Below are 17819 nucleotides of genomic sequence, written 5' to 3' on the forward strand. Positions count from 1 at the left end.
AATACAAAAAACTTTACACTTGAAAAAACTTGATATATTCTGAGTATCAGAATACAAACATACCGTTTTCTAGAAACCTAGAACCCGTCTTTACCGTGCTCTGAATAACTCAGAACCCGTCTTTACCGTGCTCTGAAAATTCAGAACCCGTCTTTACCGTGCTCTGAAAATTCAGAACCCGTCTTTACCATGCTCTGAAAATTCAGAACCCGTCTTTACTGTGCTCTGAAAATTCAGAACCCGTCTTTATACACTCCCAGCAGTACTCACCGAGGTGCAGAGAACTTGAAGACCTTAAAGATCTGGACACTTGATTACGCAGCGCTCGTGGACAGGGACTGGTCGGGTTTCAGACGACCTCGGACTCGGCAATCTTCACAGGTTTTCGGGCTCTGGGTCGAGACTTCCGCTGTCGTCCTCACCGCCTCGTATGGATGACTAGGACGTGGCTCGGCCCCTCTTCGACACGAAGGAGTTCATGCAGGAATACCCTGCAGTGTGCACGTGGAAGTCCGTCGATGTCTTGAAGAGACCGGTCTAGGTCCGCATCACCGGCGTGTGGGGAGAATGGGAAGTCCCTGTTCAGGCGCCAATTTGCTGTGGTAAATATTTTAGTAATTTACCTTGATCTGAATTTCTAGACGATATCAATAAGTTCAAAGTATGAAGAGCAGAGTCCGTGGTGGTTCGAATTCAGGGTCTTTATTCAGTAACTCGAGTTAAGGGAGAGCTCCGTCACCTGAGGAGGATCGGAAGGATCTCTAACTTTATTATCTGAACACACAGTATTTATAGAAAGAAAAGAGGAAGAAGCTTCCCTTCAATGCATGCCCGGATCATACGTTAACATAAAACAGAAGTCATGTAGGCCCGGATCATATGTTGCAATAGAACAGAAGTCATGACCATAAAAGGAGGCAGCGTCATAAAAGAGTGAAGACATGGTAGGGGAGATAAGGCTGAGTCATGATTTAGAATGAGGAAGCAGAAGAGAGGCGAAGGTGTGGAGAAATAACACTAGGCTGGTTCCTTAGATAAGGGAGAGGCGGTCGTGACAGGATGTCTGTTTGTCGTGTTTCAGCATTCGGGGGCTCTTCTTCTCGGAATTGGTTTTCGTGGTTTAACAGAATGGGGCCTATTTCTCGGAATTGGCCCGATTATAGGGAAATGGTTACAGATGGGGGGGGGGGTCTTGTTCTCGGCATCGGCTTAACCACAGTAATGCACGGTTTGAGTGAGGCAGTTGGTTCTCGGAGTCGCTTTGACCATAAGGATGAGCGTTTGACTTTTTGGGGAAGGAGAGCGCGTGTGTGACTACATGAGGCGCATGATCAGCGCGTGATCGGTTCGTGCTCGTGTTCTTTGGTGTTCGTGTGCTCGTGTTTCGGCATGATGGGCTCGGGGACGTGACGGAAGAGGGTGTATGATGGGACATAACTGTACGATAAATAATCATTTTCCACAGTACCCGGCGGGAAGGGGAAGTAAAACTTGTCACTTGTCATTAGGATAACTACCTGATGTGGTAGCATACTCTGTGGCTGACACGTGCTAAGAAGCATGAGTGCATCCCCACAAATGACGAAGTTTCTATACCCTTTTATCACAAAATCCAGCTCTTGTACAGAACCATTTGTCAGTGGCAGTTCGGTAGTTTAAGAATTAGATATTGGGATCATAGATGATACAGTGAAATGACATTTTCTGACATGCCTCTTATAGCTTAGTAAATTGGCGTAGAGGGCAAGGACACAGTGTTTCTACTCCAATATTCTCCCTTTCCTCTAGACTCCCTTTTTCCTTCAACTCCCATTGGACTGCAGTACACTCTGAGACTGGGTGTGCTACAATAAGTGTAGCTTTCATATAGATATTATGGACCAATTATTTTCCCTGCAAAATGTCAACCATAGAATGATCAAAGTAAATTAATTATGCTAAAATATATAACGTTGTGGAACACTATAACTAATACTTCTTGAATATATCTGACCGGATACAGGTAGTGTAAAGTGTTTTTTAAAGATTTCTGTATAGTTTCTATTTGAACATTGACTATATTAGAACAAACTTTACAGGTGCCACCAATAAGGCCCAATGGGCCTTTCTGATTCCTTATTGGTACCACTCAGGCAATGTTGAATGCTATGTAAATAACTGAGACAGAAAATTAAATTGACTTGGCATCCCACATGTTATCACATGTCTCCCACATTGATATGCTATTTGTGTCAGTCATACTAAGGACTTATTGCCCTCCAGAGCAACTTCTGTCCAGAAGCAATGTTAAAAAATGTAAGCTTTAAATGTCATTGCGGTTACTGTCATAATAGATTTACACAACTGTTTAAACCGTCTCCAAACTGGTCTTGGAGGGCCGGATCCATGCCAGATTTTGTGCATATCCCCATTTAGATACATTTAGTTGTTTTAAAAATCTGGCATGGAACCGGCCCTCCAGGACCGGTTTGGAGACCCCATGGGTCATTTTGTCTGGTATTTTATGTATATGACTTTTGGGCCAGTCTGAATGTGATAAAAAGCTAAATAAATGTAAAGTAAAATTAAGGCTGAAAAGAAACAAAAGCTTCATCTTCCAGTCTTAGGCGCATACTCCATCGTATTGAAGATATTCTCAAACAAAGCCATGCTCATCTGTGCAGTTTGATCTCGTCATGCAAAAAGGTACTATTTTCTCATGAAACTTATAAGAACATGCTGGCCTTGGTTGCACATTGGGCTAGAGGCTCTAGCAGCTGATATTGGACTATTCATTATTGGTACTGGTCTTTGTTGGGACGGGAATGCCCCCCCCTCATGTTCAACAGGCATGTACCCGTGCCCTGAGTGCCAGACTGCATGTGAAACTGGTATCCTGACTTTTATTATAGGGTGTGTGCAGAAGCTTTGGTCTGTTCAGGACAATGTAAAGTCCACGATCTGTCATGCCCTGGAGGGGGCGCACCAAGCTCGCTCTCATAAAATCTGTGGACTACTGTCCTGGGTGTACCACGTAAGGTGGTGGTGACGGGGAAAGGAGTCTTCCTGGATGTGGAATATGAGAATGTCAACTAGCAGCCCAGCTTGAGAAACAAATAGAGAAGAATGGACTACTTGAGAGAGGAAAGACAGGAATAACTTGTGCTGTGGTTCTGCCACAAACTGGTGAAGAAACCGCATTGTTACTGATGTTGAGCCAGTCAGCCTGGTAAGGCTACAGATGCTTGCGGAGCATCCCGGTTGACCAGTCGTCCGGGTGTCGGTTGCAGCTCTCTCTGACACCGTTCCTACAAAACCAGGATCAATGGTGCTGCACTCATCTGGCAAAGCCTGCCCTGAAAAGAAGCTGTTATGCACACCAAAGACATGGGCTGCCCATGCTTTTTCCCCATGACGGTTACAGAAACAACAAACATAATATAGGCTTACTGTTGGAACAGAGGGTCTGTAATGCGTACTGAGGGCTCAAGAACAAGGGCTTTAGATTTTTCTGCCTAATAAATATTTGGGATAAAAATGAGATGAACCGATAGCACATCTTGACCTGTGGGGTCAGCATAAAGTAATCTGCACATGTGCCTAATTTGGACACAATTCATGCCTCACACAACAGAATATTGGGGGATGTAATTGATAGGGTTGCCCGGTTGGAAGAGAATAACGGGGTGGGGGTTGTGCTCATGTGAGAATGGTATACCATCCTGTATTTGCTAATTGGACTGCATTGTGTACTATGTAGTTTTGCTGTGTGATTAAAGTAATTTCTTTTACATAAAGACTAGCAATGGACTGAACATTAAGGACTCTTAAAAGAAAAGTAAGCATTTATTTTAAAACAAAGTCCTGTTTCCTTTAAGGGAAACATGCTGCATTAAAAATAAATAAATATGCTTTATTTTTTTTTAAAGTTTTCATTACAGACGTATGGTGGTCTGCTGACACCAGCAAGCCACCATCTATATTGATGGCCTGTAGTCATGATGAGTCCCAATTTGCAACATACCTCATTAATGTTCATGCTGTAGGTCGGTTTGCGACCCACTAAGATTCAGGTTTTAAGAACCAACTTATTAGTACATGCTCGCAGTTGCTGGTTGCAAAAAAGTCTGGTCCCAATGTGCGACCTGTGTTTTGCAACCACACATCTGTACATGTGGTCCAATGTTATTGTGTCTGAGTTCTGAGCTCCTGCCCCCAACTCTACCTTCCCTCCCACCCTAGGAGTCAAATGCAGAAAGGGTTATACTTGTCCAGGAAATATGATTCAGGGTGCCATTTGAACTGCTAGAAGGTCAGGTAGACCCAGCAAGGCCCTATACATTGATTAAGAGCAGGCTAGAAGGAAACCCAGTGGTACTGGGCAGTATTGCTCCCCAAATGTTGACCAGGCTGGCTTTCTGGAGACTTTATTAAAAACGTTAGCACCAAGGTTGAATACTCTGCAGTCCTCAGATGCAACTTCAATAGAGTCATCAACACACACTTGGGACCACTTTCACCCTCCTCTCCTACGCGCTCCCACGTCTGCTGGGCTAAAACTGTAGGCAAGTGGCTGACAGTCTGGGGAGTATCTGACATTAGTGTCTTGCAAACAAGAGCCTCAGAGAATATGCCTTCTACTCAATCCTACACAAGCTCCATGCAAGACTAAATCATGTGGTGTGTGCAGAAACACACCAGTCAGCCATAAATAGCACATGTTTGTGTAAAACCCTATCCGATCACAACCAACAGGAGTTAGATCTGAAATGGGGTAGGATGCCCATCCCGGCCTGGAAACTACAGCCAGCATGGTTGGAGAACTAAGTGATAAAAGACGAGAGATAGGCCATCCAAAATTATTTTGATGACGAAGAGGGCACAGCTTCCTCTCCGATAATGGAATGGGAAGCCTTCAAAGTCACTGCAGGTGGGGGCATGTATTGGAACCACGGCGACTATGATTAGAACATTGAAGAAAAAACGGAAAAAACACTAACAAAATTGGAGAAGGACAAAGTAGTAAACCCCTTGAAAGGTGAGGCGCTTAGGCAAGAAAACAGCTAACATGCAGATCTGCTGGAACTGGCCAGAATAAATAGAGTTAAATTGATGCACAAAGAGGATAGAGCAGGGCAACTATTAGCATGGATAATTAGGCTATAACCCTTACCTATTATGATACTGGCCCTTTCATAATCGCAAGGGCGAACCAGTCCTGCACAAGAAGAAATCAATGCAGTATTCAGGAACTATTACACTGACCTGTACAACAATACCACAGCCCAAAATAAGGATGTCCTGGGTAGGTTCCTAAAACAGACAACCCTCCCCAAGCTCACAAACCGGCAATAGGCTGCTTGGCAAAAGGAAAGACACTGAGGATAGATGGGCTACTGATTGAATTTTATGCGACTTATCCGTCAATGTTGGTACCCATATTGCTGAAATTGTACAATGCAGCTGAAGTTTACTGGATGCGACTAAGGAGGTAGTAGTATCCTCCACATTGTAACCAGGCAGTGACCCAGTGGCCTTCTATAGTCCTTTGTCTACATCAAACACAGACTATAAAATATTAAATCCTAGCCGAGAGGCTTATCCCGCTGATGACAGATCTACTACATGTCAACCAAAATGAATTTGTCCTGCATGGAAGCACCTCCCTTAATTTGAAGCAACCTAACCTAATTCAGGAAATGTCTCTTGATAGATGCCCTAACTCAGCCTGCCTGTCTATCAAACTTGAGCACGCGATTGATACTGTCTAATGGAACTACATAATATGGTGTTGCATCGCTTCGACATTGGTGCATCAGATTTCCTGTATTAAACTCCTTTACGCAGCTAGAGTAAAATCTTCCCACCATATCTCATATACCTTCAATATAGTGATGGGGACAAGACGGGTGACCACTGCTGCCCATCCTTTTTGCCCTGTTGATGGAGCCATTTGCTTATACAATAAAAAGACAGAACTCAACCTGGGCAGTGCCATAACATAATGTCACGCATATAATATCCTTCTCTGCTGACTATATGTTACTATACATGAGGGACATGAACGCAGATTGAACATCTATAGCTCTCTTCATGTAAGAATATGGCAACATCTCAGGACTGAAGATAAACTACAGTAAAACATGTATGTTCCTTGCATCATACTCAACCGCAACGATCCATAACACTGGCAGGGTGAGCATTCTGAACTTTTTACTACTTAGGCATACACGTGACCATAAGGCAGAGGTTATATTAGAATTCAATATCTGCAGATCCATTAGATCCCTGCGAGCGCAAGCAGCGTTCTGGATGACCCTATCGCTGTCTGTGGTAAGTCCTATAGTGGTGGTCAAATTGATTTTGCTACTGCGATCGATATCCTGCTTTTCCGATATCCCATATGTCCTGCCGGATGACATTTTTAAGGAATTTGACACATTGTGGGTGACCTAACATTTCTGACAGATAGAGATGGTATTGATGCCCCAGACTTTAGTGGCTATCACTTGTTGGCCCAGATACTGTGGACAGGACTGTGGCTAGTGGAACACCACTTAATTGAAAAGGGCTACGCAAGCAGTCAAAAAAAAAGGCAATACAATTGGGACCACCATAGGGGCCACATGATGTCCACTACCAGTCAAAAAGGCGAGAGCACACTTGAATCCAGCTCTTGTCTAGACTAGTGCTGTCTTGTGTGCCAGCCATACCTTTAGTGGGCATTCCAGCCACTAAGGGATACATTACATACCAGGACTTGCTATGCTGGGGCAGGGTAAGACTAAGTCCTGTCGGCCATCTCTTTCACAATAATGCCCTGATAGACTACTAAACTTTGGGTGATGAATGGAAATTCCCAGTCAGCCAATTCCTGCTCCACAATAGAATAACTAAATGCCCTTAAGCAACTATTTGTATTAAAAAAAGTGGACACCCCAATAGACACTTGGAGGCTTGGGCAATGCAAGTATTATCAGGAGCGTATGCCTACAAGGGATTCATTTAACCATAAATTCATATTCATTTCTGCTTTCAAATGTTAATAAGATCTGTCCAGTAGCTTATAATTAGATTTTTTCTAATATAATTTCAGTTATTTCCATATGTACAAATCTTCAAAGACATTTTTAAACATGGGTATATGTATTCAACAAATAAATTTATATTGGCAAAATAATTTGCAACGGGTACAAAAACAAGTATAAAAGTCAATCAAACACAATGTAACTTGAAGTTTACAGTGATTTTGACGTTAAAAAACACTTCTTAGTTACAATCGTGAACACCTTTTCAAAACAATCAAAGGGAAATGTGACTGACTACATAGATAACGTCCTTCAATTCAATAGTATCAAGAAATAGGTGTGAAAGTCAACGTTTCAGTCAAATGTTGTGTACATCAACTAGACCATCCTCAAGACATTAAGTAGAATGATGAATGACCCTTGAGAAGTGATGTGGATAAAGTTAATTCTGTGTTCCACAATCAGAACGAGTGGTGGCTCAATCGCCTTCCACTTGAAACAGCATTAAATCCTGGCAATAGTAGAGCCGAACCCTTAGATACGGTTATTTGTCAGCTCTCTCGTCCACAATATGTATAAATCTATAATGTGGCGAGGATCGTTTCAACCAGGGACCGCTAAACAGTTCAGCAACTATGGCACGTTGAATCGCAAAACCTCTGACCCATATATTAATAAAGGCACTATACACTATGGTCGGAGGATGACTAATAGTATCCTGGATCTACAAGTCCATCTCTGAGCATATAGGAATAGGAGTACAACCATTGAGAGATAAATGGGAGGATCTCGGTGACCAAACAGTCCGTGATCAGGAATGTCAAGGGTCCCTAGATTTCCCGATGAGAGTATCTCGTAACACTCTCCTCCGGAACATCCAGTTTAATACTTTTACCAAAAGCATACCTCACCCCATGCAAGATAGGTCAAGATAGGATGAAGGCACCCTTGGGATTCCGAGCTCTTCCCCAGGTGTAGAGTGAAGAAGCCAGTTTTCAGCATATGTTCTGGTCTTGCCCGGTATTGGAAAATATTGGTAGACAATACTCACTATTGGGATGAAAAGGCATGAGGAATATAGAGATTTGCCTCCTTGTTACATCCAGGATTGCCAAAGTAATAAGGTAGCTGTGAAAGTTGCGAACTTAGCACTATTGTTGACTAAATGGGCTATTTCGATGAAATGGAAGCAACCACCCACCACATTGGACAGCTGGAAATGTCTTGTGTGATATCGGGCAGGACAGAAGGCAGAGCTCTTCAAAAACACCGCAAGGGTCCGCATAAAAAGCCCACAGCAGAGCTCTGGAACAAGGTAATCCAGAGGTTCAAAGCGAGTAGGAGCAACGACTACAAGGGCCGGATCAACATTTCATTGAGAATTGATGCAGAGTCCGATACATCTATGGCTTGAGGCAAGCAACTCTGAGGGGGGCATAGTCCTGCAAACTATTCAGTTGTGCAAGAATGGTGATAAATCATTGAGAACATAATATGACTGTAATTCCCCAGGAATGAGTTGGAGCACTGCCCGCTAAAATGACCCCGCAACAGAAATAATCAACTTGCATCTGTAAGATTTCATGACACTGACGTGTTACCAAATAAATGTGAAAAACAGGGACCTCCTGAACAGTAAATTGTTCAATTCCTAGGACAGGGAAAATAAATTCAGGTAAGAAATAACTCCTAGGCAATTTTAATCAATCGTAGAAACAAGTATAACAGGGAGAATTAAGGGAACAGAAATTATGTAAAAAAACGTTCACTTTTAATGATTTAGTTAAAAAACTTTTGTTAAAAATTGTGTTCACACAATATGTAATACATTTCAAACATTACAATCATAACATATAATTAATCAAAAAATAAAAATGAATTAAAATAGTGGCAAAATCTATAATCTTTATCAACTTTATCGACGCGCGTTTCGGCGTACTCGACGCCTTCTTCAGGAGTAGCCACAGAATTACTTTATATGTTATGTAATTCAAGACCAAGTTCAAGAATAATGTATAAGACTTTAGGTTCCTATTAGATCCCTCTGTATATATATTCAACTTTTGTGGGGACGATAATCCTTTATAATCGTAGAGGCATAAATGATATAACTGAAAATAGATGTAGATGTACTCCTCTCATGGAATTAAGTGTCCTCCTTCGTGACGTCAGACGCCGACGGCCATCTTCTGCCCCATTTCGTGATGAAAGTAGAAGCTAAACCAGAATAGTTTCTTGTCACTTTTTAAACTCGAAAAAGCCGAATTATTGGAACACTGCCCTTCATATTCCGGCTCCTGATTATCATTCAGACCGTCTCCACATGGATATCGTATTCTGATGTGGATTTCACAATAACGCAGGAGTTTCCAAACGGACACTTTTAATTCCATGAGAGGAGTATTTTAACTAAATCATTAAAAGTGAACGTTTTTTTACATAATTTCTGTTTCCTTAATTCTCCCTGATATACTTGTTTCCATGATTGATTAAAATTGCCTAGGAGTTATTTCTTACCTGAACTGATGTGTTACCTGCATAGATACTCTCCAGGGACGGGAAGAGACATTTTTATTGTGTACATGCTTTGGTATTGTCTGCTTAGGTTTACTAATCTTTATGCACCCTGTAATGCTGGAAAGAGTTAGGTCACTCATGTGAGGTTACAAATGCAATGATTTAACAAAACAAAATGTCAATAATATGTGTTTAAAAAAATAAAACCACTGCATTCAGGAGCAGGTGGGGGCTCCATGGTTGGAAGAAGTGAGTATGCTGAATGGTTTCCACAACTCGGTTTTGGGTGAGGGTGTGCGAAGTGCTTAATTTGAGCTAGTGTTTGCAGGTGAGGCCCACCAACACTCATTTTTGGAGACCAGGACTTATTTTTGTATCATTAATTACAAAGGGGGAGGACAGGGAGCTAGAGGAAAAACAGGTCCAGTACCCACGGTCCCAAGGCTAACGTGATAATCAATCAAGGGTAACTATTCCTAAGGAAAAGGAGAAGCTGGCCAATGCGGTTGCTAGAAGAGGTAATGAGTGAAACTTAACTCACCAGAACGGTTGGAAACTAAACACTGTGGAGGTGGGGGAATTTTCCTTTTTGATAAAAGTGCCCTCACACACCGATGCGGGTGTCCTGCTTAAACATTTGGCGTTGCTTCTCATGGGGGCGGCGCTGCAGTCACCCACGGACCCCACGAGAGGGCTCTTTGTTGGAGTTCTTTTGGGAGAAACGCCGCAGTTGTGAGTGCGGGTGTGTGGGGGGGAGGTTTTGGTGAGTGGATTCAAATTACCACGCTGGAACCCTAAAAACCTTTATTCAAGGGTCCGAGTAATAAGGTTAAAATGGATGACCAGGAAGGCCTCTAGAGAAATTATATCAGAGGGGTGAGTATTTTCCTTCTGTTCTCTTGTCAGTGAGTGAAAGTGATAGTAAAAATGTTAGGTTGACATGTTTCGCGCCTTACATGGGCCCCTAGTGGATCCCGTGGCGCTTCATCAGGACCATGCTCAAAGTGAAAAAAGGATTAAAAATAAGAATCTGAGACGGCGACACTCAGTATTCCTATAATACCTATATTCAGGTTAATTGGCGTCCGTGCGCCTAAAAGAACGTCCACTCGGCGTTCCTAGATCCAACCTATAGAGAGAGAAGACATGAAGGGCAAAACTGTAATAGGGAGATAATAATCATATAATTATGTTCAAGTGGTGCATAGGACTAAAACATTCCTTGTTTGTCATGATTAGGGCAAGGGGGCATGCTGTAACATTCATTCCCCTGTCGTCAGAAAGTGTCCGTGCAGTATTTTGTATCATCAGACTTTGATCCAGAAATAGAGAAAGGCAGCAAAGTGGGGAAAGAAAGGAGAAAGAGAAAGCCAGGATAAGGAACCTAAAAAGGTGATATAAAGGAGCAGAGCGGGTACGGTGGTGGAAGAAAGGCAGTGGGTGGAATCGAGATGAGACCGCCTTTATATGCCGTAGCCCTGGAATTCGGTTGCATCGATTGAGGACTTTTGAGATTACTTTGGGCCCTGACACTTATTCTTGCACAAATTAAGCACTACGCATGTCATGGTTTTGCTTTGGCGGGTCGTCTTTGACATAGCTGAGCGTGATGTGGTACCTGGGCAGGATGGTGTATGATATCTAGCACCGTCATACTGTACATTAACTTCACTGCCATAATGTGTCATTGTACAATGTTCAATGGACTATGTGTCTCAGTTTATCTCCACTCACACTGTGTGATAGAAATGGGGCACATGCTGATATCCACATCTGAACCGTATCATGATCTGCAAAACTCTGACACTACAAATTAGTAAGTGCTACATAGCAAATGCTCTAAAGCTTTCCATAACATTCCCTCGATAGGCATCAAGGTTACATTTTGAATGTTTGCAACCAATATATAATATAAGCATAGCCCTCTTCAAGTTTAGAAGATTATTAATGCTGATTTTAAATTTCATGGGTGTTAAAGCAATCTGCAAAGTACGTATATTTTATAAGCATCCAAAGACCTATTCTTCTACCCATTTACACTGCATTGATTGATTTTTTTCCTTCATATTTATTTCAGGAGGAGGCTTTTCCTGTTAACATTGGTATGGAGAATTGTGGTATGGTATATTGACACTGGGAAAATTCTCTCCTCGCTTACGGAAAGAAATCATGGAAGCCGTAAGAGCATTACAGCAAAATGCAACCATGTTCACCGACCAAGACAGCCAACATATAGAGCCTAGCTTCATGCTGCTCCTAACTTTGATAGGGAAAGTGTTACTCAATCTCTTTGTTTTTGGATCAGAGAGAAGGAGCGTGAAAGGAAGTTTTCTGAGATACTTCAGTGTCTCCATAGCTCTTGCAGACTTCGTGCTCCTGCTAACAATATCCTTCATCGCCTACTTTCAAGATCTGGCCATTTGGGGCATTAGGTTTACCAAATATCACATTTGCCTGTTCACTCAGATCGTATCCTTCGCCTACGGGGTGATGCATTATCCTGCTTTCCTTGTGGCCGGTCTGGATTACTTCATCGTTACCCCTCCAAATTCTAAAGTTTCAGGTGTTCTCCGGAGATTGCTCTACTTTGCTGCAGTGGTGGTCCTCTGGATGGTAACGCTCTACTATGTTCTTACTAGCCCAGCCATCTACTCCAGTTTGGAAATCAAGTCTTATTTTTCATATCAATGCCCCTTTTACATTAGCATTCAGAGCTACAGGCTGTCTTTGATGATCCTCTTCTGCATAGGTTTGGTTCTGGTGATCTGCTGGTTTGAAGTTATAACTTTACTCCAGTCTTTGAGAATGATTTCCTACATCAATGAGAATGTCATGCTTTTTTCGTTTGCGCCCAGCTGCCTCCAAACCACGCACTGCAAGAAAAGGCTGGTGACCAGCTACATGATGTGCTTTCTTGGCGCGTGGTTGCCATTTGTTGTGCTTCAGCTGCTGCTCGTGGTCCTAAACGCCCAGATCCCGGCTTACATGGACATGAACGTCCCCTGGCTTTACTTTCTCAACAGCTTCCTGATTGGTGCAGCAAACTGGCTCCGTCAAAGTGACCAGGACTCTACTGACCTTTTCTCCTCTGACCCATTTGTCAATTGGCAATTTAGTTTCAACTCACTGCTGATCGATGAACACTCGAAACAGGCCAATAAGCTGCTTGAAAAGTCAGTAACAATAACTATTGTTTAAGAGGGGTTTACAGTACATGTCATTTTTTCTGTTGTGTAAATGTTATTGTAAATTATGTTTGTACATTAATTAAATAAATGGTTGCCAATGATTAATCATTGATGGTTGTTATTGATGTCTTATGATCGATTAATCACTTTACTGATTTCCGTACGTTGTGCACGAATTGAAAATGCTTACAGCGCTTCGACGTGAATAAAAAATAGGGTACATTTATGGGTGACACATGGAACAAGAAGACAGTGCTATGTTCCTTTACATATATATGTTCCTTACTCTTTGCTGCTGCTCAAAAAAGAATAGACTCCATGAGGCACAATTAGAAATGTGATTGCTAGCCTCAAAATGTAGCAGATTCCATAGCCAGTGCTGCTGGATATAGGGCTGCAAGGACCAGAGTGCTGAAAGCCTCACATAACCCTGATGGAGGCCTGAAGGGGAATTAAAAGGCTTTTATTTATCAATCTTAAAGTATTTACTGTGCTTTCAAGTCCAAACTGGCTCATGACAGGCAGCTTATTGTGACCATGAACTGCTAGTTATTTTAATAGGACATCTGTGTTTACTGTTCCTCTCCCTGACTGTTTGTTTGGGGTATTTTGTCATTTCAACTAGTAACGCTGCTGCTGGGATACAGGCCTAAGGAGTAGGCCTCAGTGTCCAGAGGTTTATTGACACATTTTTAAATAAAGACATGTGCTTGGTTTACAAAGTAAAGCACAAATCTTTCAAAATAGTGATCACCAGCAGGCCAAGTACAATCAGGGCACTCATGCCAGGTGATGTTGATGACAACCACCAGCAACCCCCCCCTCTGACAATTATTTCTGCACCACTGTACATACAAGTCCATGTAAATATGTATTAACCTTCAGGCATGTTCTGAAGATCATGCTGTTCAGGCAAGCTTTTGAATACTAGGCTCACCCTCCGCTCAGCTTGCAGGTTTTTCATTGGTGAAAGAAATGCTGGCTCGTCATTGGGTTAGCGCCTCTAGGTGTGGTAATGCCAAGACATCCAGATGCACATTTTTACTTTGCAATAGCCTTTTTATTGGGCTGGGTCTACGAAGAGAACTACAGAGATGCTAATTATTCAGTGGTTTTCCCATGCAACATCCATGGATTTTGACTCTACACCAAATTTACTTAATCACGTAAATTTGGGGCAGCACCAAATCATTACACCTGCCCAAAGTTGGTGTAACGAGGAGAAATATTTGTTTTTCTCATATTTCCATCTTTCCATGTATACTGCATTCTGCAGCACACATACATAGCAAGAGGAAAACATCTTGCGAGATGTTTTGTGCAGGAAGGTACTCCTTTCTGCACAAAATATATTGTGCATGCAAAGCAGACACACTGGCACCATGGTACAAGGGTGCCTGCATTGGTACTAGGCAGCCAATTGTGCGCTAGTGCAGGAGGAATGGCAACAATGCACCATATTTCAGAAATATGGTGCACTCCTGCCCTTTCACATTGGTGTAAGGCGACCTGCAAGAAAACTTGTGGCGCTGCCCTACACCTGTTCCCCATAAATGAGGCCCAGGGTTTCTAACCTACGAAGTGAAAGGGCTTAGAGGTTGCTATTTTGACTTCATAGATAGGACGAGGCAGACTGAGACTTCCTCCCGGGTTAGTCCCCATAATTGGGAGGAGGTTAGCCAGCTTAATGCTTAATGGGTGGATCAAGGCATCTTGGGTTAGCTTGGGCTAGAGAGGCTTGGTTTAAAGCCAGGACCGTTATTGCAACAACTTGGTGATCAACCTCACCCCCTCACATCAGGAAGCAAAACACTTATGCAAACTGAGCTGGTTCATTAAATATAACAACCTATAGGGTTGGGACAATAGAAGATGTAGGGTTTAGTTATTATCATTTAAAAGCGAGTCGTGTGCATTTTAGTGACATTTCTTTTTTCTGTTAGTATGATGAATGTATTAGTTGGTCATTATGTGATATGAATTTGATTCTGCCATGATTTTGGATTCATTTTTACTTTGTGTATATTCTGAGGCAAAAAATAAAAAGAATGTGCTGGCTCAGGGCAGCACTAGTTCACGGATGCCTTGGGCACATCACATTATTTACAATAGGGCACACTGTCCCCTTTTGCGTCCGGAGCACCCGTTCAATGGTGCGCCATGGTGTAAATAGTGAGAGTGCTTCCTTTCAATTATACAGCCCCTGATTCGCTAATGGGTGGCAACTTTAATCTTCATATCTGTGCCTATTGTCTGTCCCAATCTAACCCTGGCTGTATTGGGGGGGGGGGAAGGGGGGGGGAAGGGGGGGGGAAGGGGGGGGGGGGGTAGCTTGATGGAATAAATCAATGGACACAATATCAACCATGGAAATGTCTTAGACCAATATCAACCATGGAAATGTGTTAGACCGGGCAGCAATTTCAACGGCAGCAGAATTTTTCGTGTCATCTCTGCCTTTAGAGGTATGGCGTGTGCACCACAGGAGAAACACAGAAAGCTTAGGCTGAAGATGATTAAACCTAAAGATGTATATAACTGTGTTCATCAGTGTATAATTTAAAAAGTAGTTTTATTATCTTGCTAAATGATACCTTGTATGACCCAAGACTTATATTTGAAGCTATATGGCGTTAGTTGCCTTGTACCCTCTAGTGTGAAGATTCATAGACCATGCACGGTCAGACCCTGTCAATTCCCTAATTAAATGTTCCATTACTTCTAGATTTAATTGATTAATTGTTTGCTTTATCAGCTGAAAAAGAAGATTCTTCCACGAATGATCACTTGATGGCAATGATTTACTCAAGTATGGTTGTTCTGCAGTTGCCCAGTTTTCCCACTCCACGCATCAGGTAAACAATTATGCCAGGATCATGCAAAGATAAAACTAACATCAGCACTCGTGCCTTGAAGGTGTACAGTTCGTGAATCAACCAGGCTTCTCATTATGGCAGCCAAGGATAGGTGGAAAAATTGCATTGGCAACTCAAGTGTCCCTAAGAAGTGATGCGTGCTTTAGATGGCACGCAATTCGCTTTGTAAAAAAAAAAATAATGTTTTCAGACAAGCGACCCCGGCAACAATTAAGTTTTGCATGCTCAACAACTAGGCACGAATAGTCTGATTATAGACGAGGGCTGTTGCCAGCATGGCTCGGCAAGTTAAGTGCTTATTGTGTCCGTTGCGATCAATAGGTTTACGAGCTCTAATCCCTGCAATCTAAATTAAGCCCATCGTCCTAAATTCAAAGTGGTCCTTAACGGATCCAGCCTAGCTTTGGGTAATCCTACAAGAGTAGCACTCCCATAATCAAATCCTTCTAAATTCAATAAATGGAGTACCATTAAACTGGATAATGGCACCTAGTATTTACATAACTTAAAAATTGCAAAAATGCTGGTTTCAGCGCTGCTGCGTGAAACACCTAATTATAAAACCACTGTTCTGTCCCCCTGCATTTACCGGTCCTACCGCAGATTGTTTCGACTGCTGCTGCTTTATATCTTCTCGCTCAGTGGTTCCCAAACTTTTGACTCCTGAGGACCCCCATTGAGTCACCACTGGAAGCCGGGGACCCCCAAGCAATTTGTTTGAGTTAAATTTCAAATATTAAAACAGTAATTCGAGAGAAAAAAAACACGTGTGCACACAAAACAAATACTCAAAGTACTAAGGATTTTGGGGCCAGATGTACGACCATTTCATTTAGCGCCTCACAATTGGCGACACATTGTGAGTGGCAAATTGCGAGTCGCTAAATGAAATGTACAACAGTGTGTTTAACACTTGTTTGGGACTCCCAGTGGGGTCGCAAATTGCGAGGCTCATTAATATCAATGAGCCTCTCGCAATTTGAGAGCCCGTTGGGAATGCCAGCCCTCCCAGGGATGGTGGACTGGTGGGCTCAGCAGGCCACCATGTCTGGAACTGCTTTTAAATAAAGCAGTTTTAAAAAAATGCAGCCCGTTTACCATGCATTTAAAAAAAAAAAGAAAATTAAACGTTTTTGTTTAATTTTTTAAGGGCAGGCAGAGGTCCCTGGGACCAATGCCTGTCCTTAAAAAATAATTTTGCATGCATTTGCAAAGGGGAAGGGGTCCCCCCCCATTTGCGAATGCATTACCATCTACTTGAAGTAGGTGGTAATTGCGAGTGTTTTGCGACCGCAAAACATTTGTACATGGTTTTTAGACTCGCTATTTGGAAGGGAATGCCCCAAATAGCAAGTTGCAAAACCTATTCAGCGAGTCGCAAACAAATTGCGAATCGCGAAATAGGCTATGTACAAGGCCCAATAGGTTTTTGCATGCACAAACGGGTTCGCGAACCTGTTCATGCATATAAAAACGGATCATACATCTGGCCCTTAGAATTTGATATTGAAGGAATAGCCCCTCTGTCACATGTATTTCATTTGTTTTATAGCATCTCTCAAAGCATTGTAGGATGTCAGAGCACTTTACATCAAACACATATAGAGACATTGAATCATACATGTAAATCAGTGTGTTTATAAAATATTTAAAGAGTGCTTGACCTGGAAAAGCACAAACTCAGGATTCAGAACATAACACAGTGGCTAGCACTGACTTTAACATTAAAAATGTATTTCCACCCAAATAAATCTTTTTTAGCAGCATCAGTATAATGAATAACTGGGAAAAAAACATAAGTTACTAACTGGTACCATGCAGTTTGCAAGCAGCTCTTTGATGACAGTTTATAGGTCCCTCTGCTAGATTACGATTGTCACTTATGAAGTGCACAGTAACGAAAGAATCTCTGTGACAAAAGCTGTAACCACGAACCTATGCACATAAAATAATGCTTTTTAAAATGCATGTTACACGTTCTTTGCAGTAGGCACGTTAACCCTCTGTGCTACATTAGTTACGTCAAAGCTGCCACTGAACAAAACTCTCCTCACTCTCCAGCAGGTACATTATTCACTGGCATTATCTTGACACTTTTACTGTTGTTTGAAAACTGCTAATTATACAAGATACTTTCAAGTGCTTTTATAACTGCTGCCTACGGACCACCTGGGAATGTGTCACGGACACCTGGGGGTCTGTGGACCCCAATTTGGGAAACACTATTCTAG

General features: G+C 42.2%; 1 protein-coding gene across 2 annotated transcripts in view; it reads left to right on the forward strand.

The window, feature by feature from the left end:
- The window catches only part of GPR160 (G protein-coupled receptor 160), a 66643-nt gene extending 53826 nt beyond the window's left edge, over nucleotides 1-12817 (forward strand). For both annotated transcript variants that reach the window (XM_078666104.1, XM_078666105.1), the window contains exon 3: nucleotides 11602-12817. In XM_078666104.1, the coding sequence (XP_078522230.1) occupies nucleotides 11694-12722 (1029 nt within the window). In that variant the 5' untranslated portion in view covers nucleotides 11602-11693 and the 3' untranslated portion in view covers nucleotides 12723-12817. The remainder of the gene's footprint in view (nucleotides 1-11601) is intronic.
- The last annotated feature ends 5002 nt before the right edge of the window (nucleotides 12818-17819 follow it).

Source organism: Lissotriton helveticus, chromosome 11 (genome assembly GCF_964261635.1).
Source record: "Lissotriton helveticus chromosome 11, aLisHel1.1, whole genome shotgun sequence".
Lineage (NCBI taxonomy): Eukaryota > Metazoa > Chordata > Amphibia > Caudata > Salamandridae > Lissotriton > Lissotriton helveticus.